Source organism: Mus caroli, chromosome 14 (genome assembly GCF_900094665.2).
Source record: "Mus caroli chromosome 14, CAROLI_EIJ_v1.1, whole genome shotgun sequence".
Lineage (NCBI taxonomy): Eukaryota > Metazoa > Chordata > Mammalia > Rodentia > Muridae > Mus > Mus caroli.
Window position 1 is genome coordinate 65533887 of NC_034583.1, and position 23518 is coordinate 65557404.

Sequence of the window (23518 nt, forward strand, 5' to 3'; positions counted from 1 at the left end):
CCCCTTGTCATCACCCAAGAATTTTGTCATAAGACGTATCCAACACCATTTTAGTATCAGTTGCCTGTCCCCGTACTTACTCCAGGCTTGCCTTGAATGCCTGGTCCTCTTTGTCTTCACCTCCGGGTGCTATGCTCTATCATACCCAACATCCCTTCACCCACCTCTGCGCTCCCAGGGGTGCTCCCCAGGTATCTTCCATAAGGCTGTCTGCACTCATTGCCAATACCCCCATCCCTCCCACCTTTCTCTTGAACCCACTCAGCTGAATGTCTGCTCCAAGCACCCCACTAGAACAAGGTTACCCTACCCACTGCTGCCATTCTCACAAGCTCGTTGGTATTCCATCCTCATGGTTTTGAACTCATCATGAGAAGTTTACCTCATTGTAAACTGAGTGCTATCTAAACTCAACCTACTTAACTGACTACTTTGCCTCTCCCTGACCCCCAAATACTGGAAAAAGCCAGAGTTCAGACCTCAGTCCTTTTTTCCCCTTCTCTGTCTCTAGATTCCACTATGATCTCACCCAGTGTCATACTTCAAATGCCATCAATGTGTCGCTGATTGCCAAATTTATTTCTTCTCCCCAAAACAATAGTCATCCATGCTGTTGTCAAGTGTTTGAGCTAGAAGCTGGTTACTTTCAAGGGTGTACTTAGCACCTAGCACAGTAATCGACACAGTACTCAACAGTGATTTAGTTAATAAACACTGTAAACTAAGTATCCACTAAGAAAAAAAAATCAAAGCTTAACAGTCGTTCGCTAACTTCAAACGTTTGCTTCTTTTGATAAAGGCAATGGCAGTTGTACATTACAGACATACAGCAGTCAAGAGTGTTAGCTTGTATATTGGAACTCACAGAGACTACGGTAGCATGCTCAGGGCCTACACCACATGGGCTCCTAGAGCTGCAAGAAAAAGTGAATACATGCCTCTAGCCAAAACCCAGAAGCTATCTGCAATTAAAAACCACCCACAAATAAGAAATTAGTTTTCTACAAGGGAGTCTCACTGGGAAAACAAAAAACTCTCAAGGGCAGCCTCCATGCCCAGCAATAGATGGCCAACCCAAAAGAGCTCAATGGCATTTTCAGAGGTCCTCTGTCGTACAACGTTAACTCGGGGCTTTTGTTTCTTAACTTTACAGGTCCTTTGCATATATATGATGGTTTCCAGTTTGGGAGTTTTATGGGATCCCTCTGTGTGCAAGTGTGTGTGTCTGTGTGTCTACATGTGTTTCTTGTGCTCTTTTCCTTGTTTGGCTGTTTAGTTATATTCTGGTTGGTTTATTTTTTATTTGTCCTACTTTATTTTATTATTCCTTAGATGCTTGTTTGTTTTCTAATGAGAGAGAGAAAGGTTGTGGATCCAGATGAGAGCAGAGGTGGGGAGGAACAGGGAGGCATTATGAGAAGAGAAACCATTATCAGAATATATCAAATGAAAAAGTCTATCTTCAACAAAAGAAAAAAATTAAAAGAGGGTAAGCTTGTTTCAAACCTGAGAATTACAGCATCTAAGGGGGAAGGGCAGATTGAGTACCACAAACAAACAAACAAACAAAGTCTCCTGTGAATAGTAGGTTGTCAGCCTTAGACCAGTAGTAAAATCTATGTCCCAGAAATCTCAGGGACAGATTCCTAAGGAAGGACATGGACTAAAAGAACTCCATGCTGCCAATTCGGGACAAAATTAGATTTAGTTGATTAAATAGAGACTAATGCTGGCACCATCTTGGAAAGGTAAAATTTTAAAAGGACAGACAGAATATAGATCCAGTCTATATTCATGTATAGACTTTTGAAGATTTAACTGAATTATCACCTGTTTTTTAAATTAAGGAGTCGGGGGGTGGGTACAGTTGTGGGGAGATGGCTCAGTGGTTAAGATCACTTGCTAAGCAAACATGAGCACCTCAATTTAGAGTCCCAACACACACATAAAAGGTAGACATACCCACGTGGACCTTTAGTCTCGTCGCTGATATGAGATGGATCAGGAGACCCTTCGGAGCCTTCTGGTTAACCAGCTGACCAAGAAACAGTGAGCTCCAGGTGAAGTAAGAGACCTATTGTAAGAGAATAGGGAAGAAAGTGACAGAGTAGGACACCAGATATCCTCCTCCTTTGGTCTCACCACACCACACACCCCACCCACCTTCTGTCTGTGTCTGTCTCTCAGTCTGTCTGTCTGTTTGCTCTCTCTCTCTCACATGCGCACACACACAGAGAGAGAGAGAGAGAGAGAGAGAGAGAGAGAGAGAGAGAGAGAGAGTTTTACAGTAGCAAACTGTATAGAGCTCACAGACATTCCATGGAGTAAAAGGAAACCAGCTGTCTCTGACTTAAGCAGAGGTCAACCATGGATATGAAGAAACTTTCAAAAGTAATGGAAATATGGAAATGGTAGGCTTGCTGATTTGGGTGATGGTTGTGTGGGTGTATACATTTTTCAAAACTCACTAAATTACATATTTAAGGCCTTTATATTTTGATGAATGCAAAATATAACTCAATTCTTTGAAAGAAAATAAAATTGACCTACAGTGAATGTTTTGGAAGAAGGGAGAAAAGAGATAAATAGAAGCAAATTTCCTTATTACAGCATCTCCCATAGCCTTTAAAATGCTAATGCACACAGTGTATTTTTAAGAGAAGGCTATAAAGATGCAATATGTTCTAGATTTATTTACTCACAGAACTTTTTCTTCACATATTTCAACAACTATAAAGCATTAATATTTCAGGAACCAAGTGACTATAGAATGGGAGGGAAAAAAGAGGTTCAGCAAGGGTTTCTACTGGTACTCCAGCAAATTTTTAAAGCAACTTTAAGCAACCATTTTCTGTCGGCCTATTCAAAACAAATGAATTATAAAAGGCGCCCCCATATGTAAAGCCCAATCATTTGAGAATTCTGCCTCAAATAATAAATTGATTTGAGTTGTTGATTCTTCCAACAATAATAAGGCAGCCGTTGTCCATTGGTAACTGGAAACTTATTCTAAAGAAGAATGCACTAACTTGAGCAACCATTCTACTTCTGCTCTCTGTAGGACAGACTCATCCAGGGGGTGGAAAATAAATAAATAAACATTGAAACAGGAGTTGGGAAAGTTAAGTCTTAGGCTGAGTTCCCCAGGAAGCCAAATCAGGCAGGTTTGTGGAAGAGGGTGTACTGGGAAAGGCTTACAGAGATCAGAGCCTATAGGATAGCAGAAGATGGAGAGGGGCGAGGCTTGTGGGGGCGGGGCTCACAGGAGGGGGCACAACTTGCAGAGGAGGGGGAGTCTCAGCACATCTAATGCAAAGCTCCTCTAAGGAGGTCACTGACAGCTATCTAGCCTTCAAAGGTCATCATACCTCCCCCCACCCCAAGAAAGTATTATTGCCACGCCACATGTCAAGGGGCCTCTTTGGCTGAGGGTAATTGTCATAGCTGAGAGCCATCTGCTAATAGTCCCCACAGTAACAAAGCTCAGCACTAGAGTCCAGCAGGGGGTGCTGGACAGCACATTCAGTGTCCAACACAGCCACCAACACACTGCAAACTCAAAAGGACTATCTAACTTGGAATCGGTAGGGTTGAATATTATCAAAACATATCACATTTACACATATATTAAAATGTCACAATAGTCTTGTTATTATCTAAAACATAGAAATGCAACGATCTTCCTACCCAGTCTGACTCATATCCTATTATCAGTAGTCAACAACCTAGAGAGATCATGTCTATACTGTTTTGTCCATTAAGCCGCAAAAACTGCAAGTAACCCAGTTTTTATAGTTTAGTTTCGCCCAGGGTAGCCTTGAACCTACCCTGAGATCACGGGCTTGTGCCACCTTCAAAAAGCATTAGACATTGACTAACATTTTTATTTCCTGAGTTTCTAAATGAAAATCATGCAGCCAACCATGAACAAGACACACACACACACACACACACCCCTCTTCTTTCCTTCATGCGGCTTGAACTCAATGTGATTAGCATCCAAACGAAAGGCTGCAGAGGATGCCGAAGACTTTGCCTCCACTGGGGGAGGATGGCACCCAGCAAGCTCCCTGAAAGAAATATCCAATAACAGCAGAAAGGCTAAAAACCTATGGGCTTGTAATATGCAAGGCAAATCTATAAATTTACTTAGCTCTGAGATCAACTCTCTGAAGTAGGTGCATAGCTAATCCCATTCCTCTTCATCCAGATGAGGAAACCAGGTGTGGAGATTAAAGAGTTTTAATCAAAGTCACAGAGGTAACTAACAGGTGCCAAACCTGGGATTCTCAACTTGGGAGCTGCACCCTGGAAATCCACAAGGAGGATACAGAAAGACAGGCAGCGAGCAGTCCAGACTCCAGTCTCGAGGAACTTCAAGCACGCAAAATATGAGAAATGTCAGAATCATGAAGATTCGGGCTGTTGCCAGGCTGCCCCTGAAAAAGCTGTGAGAATCTAGGCCTGAACATGGGGGCCCCAGAGAATGAGTGGACTGAGAAAATGGTTGTGTGTCCCTCAAAGAAGAGATAAGGAATATAGGTAAGAGGGTAGTGATGTATTTTTCCTTCAATCAGTAATAATTTTAATAGGAATAAAATGGCTAGTGTAAAATGTAGAGCATCCTATAAGCCAGGCATAGGCTAAACATTTGCGCATGTTGTCTGATACCTCACTGTAACCCAGGGGTGGAACTAAATACCACCCTGGGAGGAGAGAGCACTGGACTCTAAAGGCAACTGAGTCACACACACACACACACACACACACACACACACACACACACACGGCATGCACTGCACTCACAAGACCAGCAGCCCAGTCCCAGGTTGGTAATCTGGGAAATTATGTGCCTGCCCAGGAAGAGCAGAAGGGCTCCCCACTGTGGGCTGAGCAGAGGAGAGCTGAGAACTCTGCGTGGGATGGGCAGGGAATGCTGGGAACCTCTGGGCATAGGCAGGAAGAAGGGATGAAGGACTGGGTGGACCGTATGATGATTTCATGAGCCAGGCCTCAAAGAGAGGGTCAGGATGGAAGGTCTCCTGGGTCATAGACAAACGGATCTAGAAGGCAACTGGACATTTAGCTCACTGCCATGAGAATTGACAACACATCGAAGGCACAGGAGTGGCTGAACTGAGAATGTAAAAGATGGAGAGAATGGGATGGACAGAACCCCTCCAAAAGCCCCTGGTGTCCAGGAAATAATCCATTTCCTTATCTATCATGAGTGCATCTATCTTCCTTTAAGGACCACTTGGGAGAGGGCTTCTTTTGCATGTGAGTCGCCTTATCATTAGGGTCACTTCTAGAAAAAGAAAATAAACATAGAACAAAATAGAACAAAACCCTTCGCTTTCTAACATGAAGTTTTTCATTACTTCTTGGCGACAGGTTTGACATGAAGAAAAGTAAGCAAGTTACAGGATGCATACACATAGCCATAGTGTGTGTGCTTAAATGCATTTAAGTAACTAAAAATTGTTCTGATACTTTATCAGTTATTGCCACAGACTTCCTGAGTCATCTGAACTCATGTCGCCACGGTCAGCCATCCCTCCTGGACACATATCACTGGCTTGGATAGAAGTGCTGGACGCTCCCAGATCCCAGGACATGCAGTTTTCTAGCCTTATTTATCTTCTCATTCTTCAACCCTCAGCCTAAAATATGACTGCCATGTACCCCTCCTCCTGCCTGCTGTCCGCTAGGCTGTCTCCTCCTTCTCTCTTTTTTACGGAAAGGCTCCTAATTAACCTGTAGCAGAAAGAATGGGGGCGCGCGGGGGAGGGGGCTGTTTGGTCCGCCCTTCCTGGCTGTTGCCACCTTGCAGGTTATGACACAGTGACAGAGGGAGGTCTGAGGAAGGAGGCAACCAGGAGGGGCTTATTCTTCTGGAGCTCCGGGAGCCTCTTGATACAGACAGCGTTTCCTACTTTCCCTGCGGCTCTTTTGTGTGACTTTGAGAGGGGCTCCCTAGTGACTGATTCCTCTCTGTGCTCTCGCCTCAGCGAGCAGCCAGGCTCCGGGAGGGAGGACCGGACCAAGCTCAGCAGTGGCAGAAGCAGCCAGCACAGACTTCAACCATGCTGGAACCGGCATGCGGTTTTTGAAGTCAGCAGAAACAGAAATCAAATTACTATCATCTTATGCTGCTAGAAGCTCAAAGAGAGGGGATTCCACACTGGCCTAGTCACCATGCGACAGGCGAGTCACAGGATAGCGGACCCTGGCGACAATGAATGTAAGTTCCTCGGCTGCTGTCTTTTACTGCTGTGGGATTTTCTTTCTGCTTAAAGTCACGCTTGGCTAGGATGCCGTCATTGCCGTGAGAATTTCTGATGTGGAAAGTTCTCTGCTGCGCTTCGGGATGCGTTTTCCTTTCATTAACTGAGCCAGAGATACAAGCTGAAATTCCTGACCACCGCTGCGGCGATTCTGCCTGAGACTAAGAAGGGTTAACCCAAGTATATCCCCTTATGATGGCATTAACATTTTTAATTGACTTCCTTAATTAATATAGAGGGCACACAGCCCTCCCTCCTCGTTTTGGATCTCATGCTGTTTTAACTTTGTGATGGCTGAACTCTTGGAAGCAGCATATCCAACCCGAGAATTAGCTGAAAGATTCTCACCGGATACAAAACTTTTCTTCCTTAACCAGGAACACGTTTGTGTCTCCAAATGCTCCACACTGCTTTTTTTGCCTTTGCTTCCGTGAGAACTTACAGCTCAGCCGTGGACTCTCCCTAGCACTGTGAAGCGAGGCATAATCAAGAGCCATCACACTTCTGTAACTCTTACTATGGAAGAGGAGAAGGCAGCCAGAGGAGCCACACATGGTCTCCGCTTCAGCACGCCCTAGCTCCAGGACGTAAAGATGAATGGTGAGCCCCAGCTATGACTCGCTAGTCTCTCCACACTTCATCTGCTACAACTTCCGGCTTAGACATGGAAATTCTTTGTGAAGACAATATCTCCCTGAGCTCAATTCCAAACTCCTTAATGCAATTAGGTGACGACTCGAGGCTCTACCCTAATGACTTCAACTCCAGGGATGCTAACACTTCTGAAGCCTCGAACTGGACAATTGATGCTGAAAACAGAACCAACCTCTCCTGCGAAGGGTACCTCCCACCGACATGCCTCTCCATTCTTCATCTCCAGGAAAAAAACTGGTCTGCTTTATTGACAACTGTCGTGATTATTCTCACCATTGCGGGAAACATACTGGTCATCATGGCAGTGTCCCTAGAGAAAAAGCTGCAGAATGCCACCAACTATTTCCTGATGTCACTTGCCATAGCTGATATGCTGCTGGGTTTCCTTGTCATGCCCGTGTCCATGTTAACCATCCTGTATGGTGAGTGGTGTTAGCATGTCAGCTGTCCTCACCGTAGTCCCAAAGAGCTTGTGCATGCTGTTAGCGGAGGGACTGGGGCTCCAGGAGAGAAATAGACAGGAAGCTTTGTTTTAGTCTTAAAATTTTATTTTTCTTGAGAGAAAAAAAAAGTCAGACAGCCTAGTACCTTGTCATTGGTGAGTTGTGTGCCTTAGAATGGATACATCTTTGCACAGAAATTATTATCTGTATTCCAATACTCTGTGAGCATAATTTAGTTGTCATTCTGTGCCCATGCAATTTTTTTTTCCTGCTTTTATTTAAGCCTCGGGACAGAACAGTTTTCTATTTCTCACCGGGTTCTCAGCACTTCTAATGGAGTGGTAAAACCTTCCCAATTACCTTGGAACATTTGCAGAGAGAGCATTAGTGCTGGAGGAGTGGGTTTAATGTTAAAATATTCAGTCTCCATTAGAATAAATGAATTACTCTGGTTTTAATTGCCCCCTCCCACCAGCCCAGAGAAGACAATATGGAAGAAAACCTTTGAGTTATTCTTTAAAAATGCACACACATAAACTCCTGTCTGGTTTTGCAGGATGGAAAACAAACTGAAAGCTCTCAGTCTTGCTTTCCTTGCCACCGTTTGACAGTGTCAAACTTCCCAGGAAGTCAGCAAACACTGGGATGGCTTTCATGGAGGAGCAGAATGTGAGATTCTTTCAAAGTGTGACTAAGACAGCCGGATCCCTCCTAACAATGAGTAAATGAAAGAATATTCGCACCACTGGCACATGCCCTCGGCAGTCACCCGAGCTACAGACAGTTTTAGGGGCACCTTTACAAGGAAATTTTCTGGTCAAGTCCTAGAGGCTACAATATGAACATGTCCATCCAGCCCCGAAAAGCTTCAAGGAAGAAGGAAGCAAGCCAGGAGTAGCAAACATCCATTTGCCCCGGCTTGACCATTCAAATGACACACCCAAATAATTCCATTAAATTTGCTTATCATTTCTCAGCCACGGGAGAGAGGCTCTCACTTCCTAAAACCCTGGCCAATCCTCAGAGGCAAACCCTACTATGGGGTGAGCAGGGTGACTCTGCAAGAACCCAAACCACAGCAGGAAGGCAGAAGGACCTGCTGGGCAGCAGGGGTAACCCTGGCCACGTAGGAGGTGCAGCAGGTCCCTGGACTCAGCTTGGGGTACAAGGCTGCCCCCTAGTGACGACTTCTGGGGATGCAGCCTACACTCGCCAAGAGTCTAGTTGACACTTAGCCAGGCTGGCCCTAGCACACAATTCACAAACCTGTCTTGCACAAGTATTCTCTTCTTACCCTTTGGTAAGAAACTTTAAGGGGAGAAGTTTCTTTCCTGAGACTAAAGCTAGAAGATTTGGGATTAGACTTAGGTCCAGCTTCCTTTCCTTTTCTGAACACCCCTGGAGGCGGCAAGGTAGAAATAAGACTTATGCAAAAGGAGGGTCTGCTCAGCCTGAGCTCTGAACTATCCTAAAGAAAGTACTGATCTCTAATCTTCCTTCCTATTCGCAGGCAGATGTAATATCGTTGCTCCTCACATTAGCAGAACAAACCGACAATCTATCCAAGTATCTGGTCCTCTCCAAAACACTCAGGAAAGAGCAGGGCACTTCATTTATGTCACCAAGGCACCTAAGGCGGCAGAGAACCTGCCAAGCTTCCTGCCTTGGACTCTGGGAAGTTTTAAAATCCTTTGCCATTGGGGCTTCATCTCTAGCCACCCTCCAGAGAGAATGATTTAACTGGGCCCAAAGCTATACTGTTTGATTGTGATGCTCAGGGAGACATAGGAGGGGGGCGAGTGTCACCTTTGCCCTAAGCAGGGCTTGTTCCCTGAGTGCCAATACCAGCTTCAGCAGTATGCTTTCTTAAGTTTTTTTTTTTTTTTTTTTTTTGGATGGTCTGAAGCTGTGATTAGAACAGATTTTCAAAAATTTTTTTAGACAGCCAGGATGTCATGTAGGTCCATCAAGTCTCAGCACTCTCTCCAAGTGTGGGAACCAGTTTTTTTTTTTAATTTTTTTTNTTTTTTTTTTTTTTTTTTTTTTTGGAAAATGCACATTTCCCAGCCTGTTCCAGACTTACGGAAGCAGAATTGCCAGAGGCGGGTCTCCATTTTAAGGAGCCACCTGCAAAAACCAGCTGTCACCTGTAGTTTGAACACTGCCCTGGGACAAAGCTCCAAGTCCAGATATCCTTGATATTCTTAACCATCCTCAATGTTCCTCACATGCCCCAAATGTAACAAGACATTAAGGGACTGTGCACCATAAGAAAAGACATTCAAGAGATTTGAAGACATTTTGTCACACAGCTACTAATTGCCTGTCTATGTGTGACTGGACATGTCTAAGAGTGACTAAGATTAGACTAGCCATAGGGACCCTAACTCCAAAGAAAATTATGTGGATAAATAAAGGCTGTATGTGACCGGCAACATCAATTAAAGGGCTCAGAACATAACTTTGGACACATTGCTAAATAAAAGTGGCTTTGACCAGGTAGAGGAGGAGAGAGACTCCATTCCAGAGGAAAAAGCAAATTCCTCCTTCATTAATGTAATTCCACAGGTCAGAAACCTTCAACCCTGCACTCCCCTGCCCGTGCCATCACAGTGCACACTGGCTGTTGGTTTAAATATTGAAAGTCTCTTGTAGTTCCCTTGCCTGTCACCTCTACCTGCCCCCAAGTTGTAAGTCCTGGGGTATAGATTACACGCTGCAGAAAGCATGAAGCTAGCTACTCACTAATGCTAAACTTCTGCCCCACAGGGTACCGGTGGCCTTTGCCCAGCAAGCTCTGCGCTGTCTGGATTTACCTGGATGTGCTCTTCTCCACGGCGTCCATCATGCACCTCTGTGCCATCTCCCTGGACCGCTACGTGGCCATCCAGAACCCCATTCACCATAGCCGCTTCAACTCCAGAACCAAAGCCTTCCTGAAAATCATTGCTGTGTGGACCATATCAGTAGGTAAGCTGAACCACCTGGCAGGGTGGCATCTGACACTAGAGTCTGTCCCTTCCCGAGAGACACGTTCCACATGGTTGTGGTGAAACCAGACTCTCTGAGTCTGTGGTTTCATGTGTTGTAAGGTATGTCTCCACTTCATGGTTATTGGAGTCGTTCTAGGAAAGGAGAATCTGCAGATGCCAATGGCTGACGGCATCTGTCCATATTGTTTTGCACACATAAGAAAAAGCACACCAGCAGATCCTAAGGCAGGAATGCCTGTGTTCTTTCTCACATCTGAGCTCAACACTCTAAGCCTTGGGTCTCCCAGAAACCTGTCGTTACTGGACTGCGCTTGCTAAGGAATATGGGCACTTGACCCAGACAGCATTGGCCTTGAAGGAGGATCCAGAAAGGGGCAGAAGCTGACGACAGAGGGAAATGGCTTAAAGGGTTGGGCATTGCAGCTGCCTGGTACCTCTGTGGCCTTTCTTCCTGCTGTGACATCCACACCAAAGGATTCCAACCCACTTCTGTTAGGCCCGATTACACACACTCACCTCTGGCTAGCATTGATCTCCTGTCACCATAAATAGGATCTAAAGGAGCAGCTCTCAGGCAGCAAAGTCAATTTTACCTGTCACCTCAAAATACTTAGTTTGTAATCAAACATTCCCTGAGACCTGCTGTCAAGTCTCAAAGCTTCTCAAATGGAAACGCTGTGTTTGCTAAGGCCCTTGGGGTATCTACTTGCTGGAAAGACTGCAAGGTTTGATGATAAGTTAAAATTCCAGAACTCATTTAATGCTACTTACTACTTTGTAATTTAAAATACCTATTAGTGGGGGTCAGAGAGACACATTAACATTAGAGCTATCGCTGTCCTTGCAAAGGATCTGTTTTGATTTCCAGCTCCTACAAGGGTGACTCACCACCCAGTTCCAAGAGATTCATCCCCCCCCCTTCTGGCCTCTTAGTGCATCAGGAACACACATGTGTGCAAAGACACATGTGTGCAAACATACAGGCAGGCAAAACATCCATAACACATAAAATAAAAGCGATTTTTCAAATACTTATCAGCAAGCACAGTTTGTGCTCCTTGGTTTCCTTCCTGCTAATAACAGGAGTTAATGTGACGTCATCTCCACTTTGTAGAAGAGGAACAAGTGTTCTAAAAGGGAAATGAGGGGCGTGTGCAGCGAGCGTGAGCACAGTGAGCACTCTCTGGCTCTGATGGTAACAACGACGGGTTATGGTTACACAGCATCTTTGCACATTTTGGGGAAACTTCACCTGTTTTCCACCTTGAGCCTTAAGTTATCACTAGAGGTCAGCAGCACAGACGATACCCGATACCGTTGTATTTGTTTGATAAGTCGGGGGACCTCGGGAAATAGGACTTGTGGTTTCCTGGGTCACAGGTCTGACTCACAAGTGCTATAGCCTGCTGGCACGGAGCCCTCCTCTTTCTGCTGAGTGTAGCACACCTCCCTCAGCTGACAACTTCAGATCCAAGAAAAGGCTGATGGCATTGTTCTGCGCAACCTAGGACTCCTCCTCACCTGGAACAGGAGGGTAAAGTGGCCAGCAGGTGTCCATCCAAGCTGCTTGTCACCACTCTGGAGAATTCTTAGGTTTAAACGGCTGAGTGTTCCAAAGAGAGGTCCATGGTTGAGGACCACTAGCCAGATTATCAGAGACGGAAACAAGGGCAAAGGGTCAAGTGCAATTCACGCAGCAAAGTACACTGTCTTCCCTGCATACTGTCCTGCTAGCCAAGCATGAACTAAAGTGACCCATCAGCTTTTCTTTCCGTGTGTGTGTGTGTGTGTGTGTGTGTGTGTGTGTGTTCATGTGTCTGTATATTCAATGTGGGGGCCAAAGGTTGATGCCAAGTACCCTCTTTAGTTTATCTATACTTTATGAGTCAGGGTCTCTTGCTGAACCCAGAGCTTGTCGATTTGAGCAGTCTAGCCAGCTGCTTTGCTCCAGGGATCCTGTCTCTGCTTCTGCCTCCTGAGGGTTAGGGTTACAGGAAGCCCATCACATTTACGTGAGTGCTGAAAATTTAACTCTGGCCCTCAGATTGTACAGCAAGGACTTGGACCCACAGAGCCATCTCTTCAGATGTTCATTACCCAGAGTTCATTACCTTACCCATGGCCAAAACAACTCTCCATCTCTGTCAACCTTCATAGTGACACCATTAACAGAAGTTAGACATTTATTCTGAGCAATGTACAGACCCAGTCCTGTACAGAGCACCTCGTGGGTAAGTCCCTTACACAGGATCGAAACACTTAGAGCCAAGAGTCATCTCAGGCCAATCCAGCTCTAAAATCTGCACTTTTTCTACTACCTAATAAGGCTGTCTGCCCTAGCTCTTTCTGGCTGTCATCCCAGGAGCGAGACAGGTTAGAATGGTTGTAAGGATGGTAACCAATGGACATCGTTACAAAGAAGTGTTCAGAAATGATCATCCCTCTGTCCTGTGGATATGCTAGAGTAAACCAGATGACTAGAGTGTGTGTTCAAGTACCTCTCCAACTGTGGTAGAAGACACTTAAATCTAAGAAAACTAGAGGTCGCCCAACCTTGCAACTACCTGTGAGATGATGCTCTGAGAAGCAATCAGATAAGAAATGCTAAAAACAAAAAGTCAGTTCTACCCTGGGTCCTGAAGAAGCTCGGGACTCACTTCCTGCTGACTTTTCTGCTCTTGCTTCTGGTTCTACTGTTTTGTTTTGGGTTTGAGGTTTCAGTTTGTGGATTTATGCTTGGATCCTTAGTCCAACTGGAATTGTTTCCTGTTGTTTTGTCTTGTTTTGTTTTTTAATCGTATATAGTCAACAAATGAAACTGATTTCAAAATGCACACTGTGGTGGTTGAAACTATAAATGTTTTGTAAAATAAATACTGTAATTCAATTAGTTAATCTCTCCATCCCCTCACCAAGATGCCCTGTAGTTTTCAGAGCAAACTTACAAGAATAAAACTCAGAATTAACAAATGCAGATACCACATCATTCACCCAGTCCTCTGAGCTAATCCGTCTCCCCTCCCCCCATCTGTCTCTAGTGATGGAGCCAGCCTTGCCAGAGAGGAAATATTCTAAGGTGGTTCTACATTCACTTCTGGCTAACAGACTATTTAAACATTAAACTCAGTGACTCAACATTTCCCAGAGTCCTGTGCTGAGGGAAGGGAAAGACAGAAGCCCTGGTACCAGGCTGAGAAAGAACTTACAACTCTGGAAGAGAGCTCACACTAGTCTGACATCTTAGCAGACCACTCTGCAGGACAGACCAGAGCCAGACAACAAGTCTCAGTGCTGAGTGTACCAGGCTTTGACCAGAACTGTTTAATGATACGTTTTACCCTCTATTGAAATCTAAAGCTCATGGCAGGATCCCAAAGATGAACTGGGGCGTCACTGGACATCTTTATCCTTCCCAAGGCATCCATGCTGACCAAGTTCCCTTCCTCTGTGTCTCTGGCTAGTTCTTTTGAACAGGCAGGTTGCTTATTGGAGGCTGCAGGAGTCCAGAGTTTTACCCTAAAATCCCTGCTACCGGGAAATGTCATCCTTCTGTTTCTATACATTCACCCTTCCTTAGATTCCATGTATGAGTGAGATCATGTGTTCTTATTATGCTTCCAAGACTTAGTCACACTTTGGGAAATGGGCAGATTTCATTTCTATGGCTGCGTAGTACAGAATTCTATTTGTATATGGCCTACTTTGCTTTCAACTAACAGTTAAAGATTTTACAGAATCTATTGTAGAACTTTCCTCCAGCTTACTGATATATTCCATTTTCTGGATAAGTTGATGACTACAGAGCTAAACTTAGATTTATGTGGGTTTTTTTTTCCAGCTTCCTTAAGTGAAAGTCACAGGTTGCCATTTTTTTTCTTTGAGGTCTTTATGTAAGGTAGAAGTATGTATAGAACTTAGTCCTAATGCTCTGGTGCATATATATATATATATATATATATTATCTTTAGCCTTCATTTACACTTTCTACCACTTTGTGGGTTATTAGCCACACACAAATTTTATCTTTCATACTTATTTTTAATCGTTACCAAATGCTCACTTCATTTCTAATGATGCTTCTTGCCTTAAGAATCAACTCTGTAGATACTATATTTATGCCTTTTTTCCAGATTTCTCTTGATTATCATTTGTCTGACTGTATTTTGCTCTATCCTATTGTCGAACTGTGACTTTGTATTTTAAATGTGCTACCAGGATGGAAGCACAATTTCTAAAAATGCAATTCATCTTCATCTTTAAACAATTTTTATTCACATGTAGGTGTGTGTGTGTGTGTGTGTGTGTGTGTGTGTGTATAAGTGCATAAGAGTACAGGTGCCTATGGAGACCAGAGGCGTGGAATCCTCTGGAGCTGAAGTTGCAGACAATTGTGAGATGCCCGACATGGATGCTGGGAGCTGGGTCCTCTGGAAGACCAGCAATTGCTCGCAACAGCTAAGCCTGATGTCCAGTCCCACCTTTGTCTTCCAATTGGAGTATTTAGTTCTTTTATGGTTGATGTCAGTCAATCTTTTTCTGCTCTTCCTCTGGAATGATCAGAATTGTCATTTACCCTTCTCTGTAAGCTTATTAATTATCTCTTCTTTTATATTCTCTTAGCAAGAGCAAATTTTTTTTTAACTTTTTAATCATAAAGAGCCTAAAACAAATGATTTTACACTTCTTGGAAATGCAAGAACTTGAGAATGAGAACGTTTGAACCTCATTTGCCTTGTGATCCTTCAGTGTATGTACGCAGAGGTGAATAAGACCCAAGAGGTCATTGCAGCTGCGCTCTGACCAGGGCGTGTGTTTTCCACATGCAAACTGTTCTGCTGCCATGCGCGCCTTTCTGCCCTTCTGCCTGGGTCTGCAGTCCTCACTGCTGCACACTGACTTGCACGGGATGCTTTTTCTTTGCTCTCTGCTTCCTTAACTCTAGATTGCTCTACTTTACCTTCTTTGAAAGGACCCATTTCTAGAGGACAGAACCCAAACTGGCCTGGTGACGCCGACCCATGATTTCAGCTGCTTGAGACTCTGTTGTCAGAAGAGCACAGATTCAAGGCCGACCTGGCAACTTAATGAGACCTTCTCATGAAATAAAAGTTTTTTAAAAATCACCTTAGTCTATAGCTCAATGGTAGACCACCCGCCCAGCATATGTGAGGTTCTAGGTTCAATTTCAGATTAGAAATGGCTGGTAGCCCAAGAGTCTGTAACACGAATTGAAGCAAGAAGAAAGCAGTCTTCGCAATAAACAAGCAAACAAACAACCCCCAGTCCAATAGATAGATAGATAGATAGATAGATAGATAGATAGATAGATAGATAGACAAACAAATGAAACAAGTAAGCAGTCTCTTTCTCCCAGAACTTTTTCCATGGCCTTCTGAATCTCTAGATTATTCTAGTTTGTTGTTTATAAAGAGTTCAGCTCTCTGGGTCTACAGAAGCCACCATGTCACCCTGGCTTCCTATAGAGTGTCTTCATCTGTATTTTAGAAATTTTCTTAAGTGCTGCCCAGACATAGGTTACATTTGTCTTCATCCTGAACTTGATTTGTGTGGATCCTTAACTTGGATGTTCAACGTCACCTTGTCGTCACTATGGAAAACTCCTTAGCCATATTACCACACCTACCCCCTGCTCCCTTGCCCTCGCTCTGAGGCTCCAGCTTGTGGACATGAAACCCTGGCCCACGCTTCCCACTTTCTTCTTGCTTCAATCCATGTAACAGAGTCTTCTGCCACCAGCTACTTCCAATCTACTGCCAAGCCTGTCTAGTATATTCTCATATAATGTATTTCAGATACCAGATTCTTAGGGTTTTTTTCCTGGTTGATTATTTAGTAGAGTTCAGTTTTCCAAACATTCTCTACCTTCTCATCTATCAAACATCAATCACTGCTTTCTGGATACCTCTGTCCCCTGGTTTTCCCTGGCCTTCTTTGTTTTTACTGAGTTTCTGTACCTAGTAGATGTTTTTAAATTGCTTTATATTATCTTATGTAAAAACCTAGTAGGCAGTGGGCTGATATTAGCTTTCACCACAGGGGAATCCATGAGCTTAGCAGATGTGTGTGTGTGTGTGTGTGTGTGTGTGTGTGTGTGTGTGTGTGTGTAATGTGCATGTGTATGCATGCATGGGCAGGTGTCCTTCAACCCAATCAGACTCTACTTATTTTAAGCAGTGATCTCATAAGAACTGCCTGATTTCCTGTTGTTGCCTTACACTCTCTCTGTATCCCCTACAGTTCCAGGTGAAAACTTGATGTGTCTTGACTTTAGGAGCTCTGACCTCAGCTCTCACATCCTCAGCCCACAAGATGGCTGCAAACTCATCCTGCCTCTGACCGATCAGTGAGTGCTTGAGAAAGTAGTTGGACCCCATCCCTGGCTCCCCATGCCCTCCCCTCCTGCCCTGGAAGCACTCACAGAGACTATCTGCACGCTTGCTTTCCTCTTTGCTCTGTATCAATGCCAGCATGCCTCCTTCTGTTTGGTCCTCTCCAGTGTATTTCCTGTCTCTTCATTTTAACAGTTTGTTTCATTGCCTGATATACATTTCACAATTTGGAGGTGAAACTTATTTTTTTCAAAATATGACAGCCAATGCCTTTTAACCTGAACTCCAGCCTGTCCACATTCACCGCGACAGTTGGTGTAACTGGTTTCCTGTTGTCTGTTTTATGTTATATCTGAGTTTGTTTTCCTGTCATTCTTTTAAGCTGTCCCCTTCCCCTTTTTATTGAACTGCAAATTATGTTTCTATTTCCTTTATCCCTTCTCACTTACTATAATGTCTATAGCATTTTTCTTTTCATTCCTCTCCTGATTAAAATTTTATCCCCGGTAAGAATCCCAACTTTTCTACTAAGGAACATAAAGTAAGAGTCTGAATTTCTCTCATCTGCTCTGTATCTCCAGTTCATCATTTGGTTGTTGTTGCTGTTGTTTGTTTGTTTGTTGTTTGTTTGTTTGTTTTCCTAAGCATTTTTAGCTCATTTACTGGTGCAGCAGGCCTTTTAACACAGGTCACAAAGTACAGGGACTGCAAAGATAATTAGAGGCATAGCAAATTCTGTGGAAAATGTTTGGGATGGCTAAAATCATGGGCAAACTCAAAACTACTTCTGAGAATCACAGACCAAGAAATGTGCTTTTTTAAGAGGCAAAATACTCTTATATCTTGATTTATTTTAAGGACAAATAATCCAGCAAGGGAAGAAAGAAGCCAGATAAGTAGGCAATTTTCAGAGATGTAATTTGGAATGAACAGTAAGGGCCTGGGAACATGGCTCAGGGGTCATGGAGACATGACTGTGTGGCAGGAGTGTGGTGTGGCTTTTCACTCGATGGCCAGCCAGCCAGAGCCACCAAAGATGCCCCACCCCTGCCCTTGCACATGCTATGTCGAGCGTGGCACCGTGTGTACAGCCACAGTCCCAGTGTGACAGAGTAAGTAAGGGATTAGCTCCTGGACAATCCAGCCAAGGCTATTAAACACAGACACCTGCCCTGCTAGACAGATTTTTTTTTCCTAGAAAAATAAAAGTGATTGTATGATGAGATGTGTTCAGCTTAGCTTAGAGATGTGTTCAGCATCTCTAAGCTAAGGTTTGGTGGATTGATTTTTCTATTTCAAAACAATTTGAAGCTCTAAAAGTCACCAAGCTAGGACGTTGGATATTCAAGCAGAGGAGACATGTCTATGGGGTTAAATGCATAAGTCATGTATGGGGAGCACATGTGCTATGACCCGATTCTGATTTTAAGAACACTGATGTGTTAGTCGTGGTCACAGGAGACAGAAAACTGAGGGCTGTTGAAGAACTTCCCATTTACAGAGACTGGAATCCCAAAGAGTGGCAGAGCCACCATCTCTTCCTTCATACACATCATACAGTTGTAGTCACCATGACCATTACTTCCAAGGTGTCCTAGATAACTCGGGATGAAATGTCCCAATTCCATGATGAATCAGACTTCTTGGAGGTGGTGGCCAACCTTTGGGGCTTATATTATAAATGGCAGCCTCCGCAGCCTGTTTACAGAGCCTTTCGGTTCCTTTGAACTAGGTGAATCCCATCATTCTCTGTTTTCTCCCCTCGCTTACGCTACCAGCATGGCTATCTTCATGCTTGTCTAGGCTTGCCTCAACTTCTGAGGGAAATGAGCATAATTACAAATCAATCCCGTGTCCCATCTGTGACTTCTCTGACTGAAGAAGAGATATCGAATGAATAATCCCAGACTGTCTGCACTATAGTGTCCTTCTCCAACCCAATCAGAGGTTATCTGTGACCCAGCTCTAATGTGTACAGCGAGTGAACTCTTTCCTTGATCGCCTTGCTGATGGTGAAAGAAATATATCTCATTTAATTCCCTGACTGTTTGTTCTTAGCCAAGATAAGCACGGGATAAGAAGGGGAAAGTGTCTGCTTGCACGTTGTCCTTTGATGACAAGCAGATGAGCCCCTTCCTGACCATTCACCATAAATAGTCTTTCACTGCAGAAATGCGTGTGCAACTCATGGGGTGATTTCGAAGTGCTTCTAAAGAGAAAGATTTGCCCCTCAAGGCTAAGCACGACCACTTTTGTCTGTGTTATTGTTTCTGTAACAGACAAAGGCAGGCTGGGTGGCATCCAAGTCCTCTATCCTCAAGAACTTCATGCACAGACTAAACCAGAGCCCAGGTGCCTGGATCAAGCCTCTTCTGTAGTCAGAAGGAAAGCCTCCCTTCCCAGGATGGACACTTAGGGACAGGGAAAACTATTCAGCTAACCAGTTTTAATTCATCATTATTTTCACAGGGGATTCTTAGCATCTTTTCACACTGAGCCACACAGTGTATACACACATTCAGATATCACGACACCCCACAAATAGAGAATTCTGTACGTCTTTACATCCGTCAAGAATTTCGATTTAAAAAGAAAAAAAAAAAAAAACAGCAGGTTTTGCCCTTTATGCTCACGGAATGCTCACAGGGAAGTTGGATCTGAAAATACCTTCACAACAGCCTTTCCGATAAATGAACATCACTGACAATTCCTAAGACAATGACCAAAAGCAATTTAAGGAACAAAGAGTTCGGGTTTTTTGGCTTAGCTACCAGCTGGGGACAGCGTGTTCACATTTTTTTCAAGGAAACTTCCACAGGCTGTGACCGCAGCTGTATCTCCTAGCACAGCCTAGCCCAGGATTCACTTTGCAGCTACTACGGGGCACCATGAAGCGCCTCCCCGCAGTGCCTCCCCCTCCCCTGGCTTAGAGGATTTTTACCTTTATCCGCCACCTCTAAGACGCTTCTCTTCTCTCCAGAAATTAGGTATTGCCCTACTTTGGTTCTTCTACGCCCCTATCTCTTCACCTCTTCCATTTATGTGATAATAATCTATCCCCACCCTCACCCCCCGCGAGGTCACAAGTTCCCAGAGAACAAGAAATAGAAAGCAATCCAAACAAATAAATAAATAAATAAATAAATAAATAAATAAATAAATAAATAAATAAAGTGTACTTCATCTTTCTCCCAGCCCCTATGATAATAGAAAACATCTATCCAAGCACTCATGAGAACTCATTTCTGCAGTCTGACACCGAGACACCTTTAAAAGAAATTGTATTTCTCTGTGCTGTTTCAAAACTATTTTTAGAATGTTTCCCTATACTTCAAGTAATAAAGACTAATAGCTATGCAAGAAAGGACTTGTTTTATTGTCCTACTTAGCATCAGACTGGTACACTTATCAACAACGCCGAATTAGTAGAGGCTGTTAGGAAAGGACCCTCCCCTCTGTGCGCTTTGCTCTGTTGTGCTTCCCGTTTGTTGGTAAACCTTAGTTTGAGATTTTGAAATTTCTTCAGAAAGCATTTGGGAATCGTTCCTTTCCAAGTTTGGAATTAAGAGATGTTTCTTTTTCAATTGGGCAAACAGGTGAGGGGAGAATCAGAGACGAGAGAAAAAGGCATGCAGGCTTCTGTATCTGCTAGGGGCCGCAGTGGGTCTCCCACGCAGGCTTTCCACGCTTTGCTTCTGCTTAGGGGGTCTCCACTGCCCATGGTACCATTGGTTACCATAAACCGTCCATGTCTAGGTTACTCCTCTCTTACTGGCTTCCTTTATTCAGGGATTGTCACATTCTACGGAAATTTACATAGCAAATGACATTTAAATTTCCGCGTTTTGAATCTGGAGTCCCCGAGATTTATTTTCTAGCGTCCTTCATTTCCATAGAGCCGTCCTCCCAGCAGGGGAGTCCTCTCAAAGGTCCCATTAAACAACACTGCAGGTGAGAAGTGAGTTCAAGCCTGCAGTGGGCGGGACTGTGCAAGCACGTGAGGGTACAAATGAGCAGCCATCAGGTTTGACATGGAAATGTTCACAGACTGTTTTAAAATAAAAAACCAGCCGTGGGGATGGGAGGGCAATGAGAGGGCCACAGGGTGGATAGGCTCGCAAAACACTGCATCTGTGTATAAAATTGTTGCAACTTAATCTTTAATAAAAATTTTATAGTAAATATATAAAAAACACTAAAGCCTGGAGAAACAGCTCCGTGCAGTAGAAAGTAGAATTGCATTATGATTGACATATATGGAACTCTGGCAGGGTTTGGGGATCAGGGGAGCCCGCCTAACAGCGAAAGGTTAAACTTGAATCTTGAAGGGTGAGCACGATGTTGGCCAAAGAAATGAAGATGGAGGGAGAACTTGGAAGAGGAGACTGCTGCGGGGAAGAAGCACCACAAAGAGTTAAAGTTCTCAAAAAATAGGTAGAGAGAGAGAGGGTGCACAGCCTTGTCCTGTCCCTGCTTTTAGTGGAATTGCTTCAAGTGTCTCTCCATTTAATTTGATGTTGGCTGTTGGCTTGCTGTGTCCTGCTTTTATTATGTTTAGGTATGTGCCATGAATTCCTGACCTCTCCAAGACTTTTAACATAAAGGGATGTTGGATTTTGTCAAAGGCTCCCCCAAGCCCCTGCAGGCATCTTATTAGATGATCATATGATTTTTTTTCTTTGCATTAGTTTATATGGTGGATGACATTGGTGGAGGAGGCACCTAATCCTGTAGAGATTTGATGCATCCAGGAAGGGGGTTGTAGGGTGGGGGAGGAGGCATCTTCTCAGAGGCTAAGGAGAGAGGGGAGAGAGTGGAGAACTCTGGGAAGGGGGGACCTCCAGGGGGGCAATATTTGAGATGTAAATAAATAATTAATGATTAAGCTGAAATTAAATAAGTTATAATTTAGGGGGGAAGTAGGGCCTTACTAGTAGTCAAATTAATATTTTAGGAAAAGTATAAAAATACTCTTCATAAGTGATAAATACTAACAAGGAAGTAATCATTAACAGTGAAAAATTAAATTGTTACAGATTTATTTTATTTCACTCCAAGAAAATAGATTTGAAAAGCTCTATAAAATTAAAAAAAAAAAAAAAAGATTCTCAAAAAAAGAAAAATCAGTTCTGTCCAAAGGAGTCTCACTGGGTATACAAACCACACTTCAGGGCAGGGCCCAGGCCCAGCACAAAATGGACTTGACGGTCTCTGGGGAGGTGTTTAGTCTCATATTGCATTGTCTGGGCATTTGGTATTTACCTTACTGGTTTTATATACCGTGAGTTCTGGTTACCTTATTGGTGTTATATACTATGGGTTCTGGTTTTGTGGTTTTTATGGGATTTCTGGGCATACAAATGTGTGTGTCTCTAAATCTATATATGCTTCTTGTGTTTTTCTCTGGCTCTTCACCCCACCACCTCACCACCCTACCCCACCCCCATTTGTTTTGTTTCTTTTTCTTTTAACTTATTTTAGTTTTATTAATTTTTATTAGATATTTGTGCTTTCTATGAGAGAGAGAGAAAGGAAGGTGGGAATTTGGATGGGTGAGGAGGATCTAAGAGGAGCCGGGGGAGGAAGATCTATAATCAGAAAATATAGTATAAAAAAAAAAACGGACTTTCTTAGTCACTCTTAAAGAAGTCTTTTATAACTCCAATATTCTCTAGTCCTCTGCCATGGGTATCAGTGGTCGTTTACACAAACCCAGTTATCTAAAACCCGAATATTGTTCCCCTGGCACGTGCAGGCCCAACTTGCCAGACGTATCCCTCTCGGGCATCGGGCATCGGCTATTTTTATATCCCAGTTCCAGGATTAACCCTGGCTCATACCAGTCACATTGTAAATTCCTGCTTGATGACATCTAGAGAGCAAAATATTTTTATCAGAAAACTTGCAGAATTCTTCTGGACAGGCTGTTGTAGGAAAAAAGCAGATGAGCAGTTTCATGGGTCTGTGATAAACCTCTGTTTCTTCTCAAAAGGAGGCAGTTTTCGGAGACATTCTAGGACCCTGATTTAGGGCCTCTCTCACTGGTATTACTGTAAGAAGTAGAAATTACAATGGCGTGTTTTAAAAGTGGCATCTTGGAAGTGAATTTTCAAATTTGCCTTTCTCATTTATTACTGATATCTGGCTCCAGTCGTTAGGTCCTTTGGCTGTAGTGAGGTATAGAACCATTTGTGCTTGCTGCTCTTGGTATTATCAAATTGTATGTGTAGGGTGTGTGTAGGGTGTGTGTGTGTGTGTGTGTGTGTGTGTGTGTGATGTATAAGTATGTGTAAATGAAGTCATATTATGAGGACCTTGAGTATTGGTCCTTGCCTCCCACATTGCTTGAGACAGGTCTCTTGTTGTTCATTACTATGTATATCCGGCTAGGTGGTCAGTGAGTTCCTAGGGCCCTACCTCCTAGTCTCAGTTAAGAGTGCAGGGCTTACAGACAGGATTGCAATGTCCAGCTCTGTATGCATCCTGGGGATCTAAGCTCCGATCCTCATGTCATGTGACAAGCATCTTACCCAGTGAGTCATCTCCCAAGCCCCATACTTGGCCTATCACTCTTTAAAATGTGAATTGTCTTCTGTTCTTCACTGCCTTCTGTGGAGCAGATACACTATGACACCTTTTCAACTCTTGCTGTTTTTTGGTTGGTTGGTTTGGTTTGGTTGGTTGAGTGGGTTTGGTTTTGTTTTTTTCAAGACAGGGTTTCTCTGTGTAGCCCTGGCTGTCCTGGAACTCACTCTGTAGACCAGGCTGGCCTCGAACTCAGAAATCTGCCT

The 23518-nt window shown here is 43.7% G+C and overlaps 1 protein-coding gene across 1 annotated transcript in view; it reads left to right on the plus strand.

The window, feature by feature from the left end:
• The first annotated feature begins 5854 nt into the window (after positions 1-5854).
• Positions 5855-23518, plus strand: part of Htr2a (5-hydroxytryptamine receptor 2A) — a 68509-nt gene continuing 50845 nt past the window's right edge. The window contains exons 1-2 of the mRNA XM_021182341.2: positions 5855-7363; positions 10154-10354. Coding sequence (XP_021038000.1) covers positions 6952-7363; positions 10154-10354 — 613 coding nt within the window. The 5' untranslated portion in view covers positions 5855-6951. The remainder of the gene's footprint in view (positions 7364-10153; positions 10355-23518) is intronic.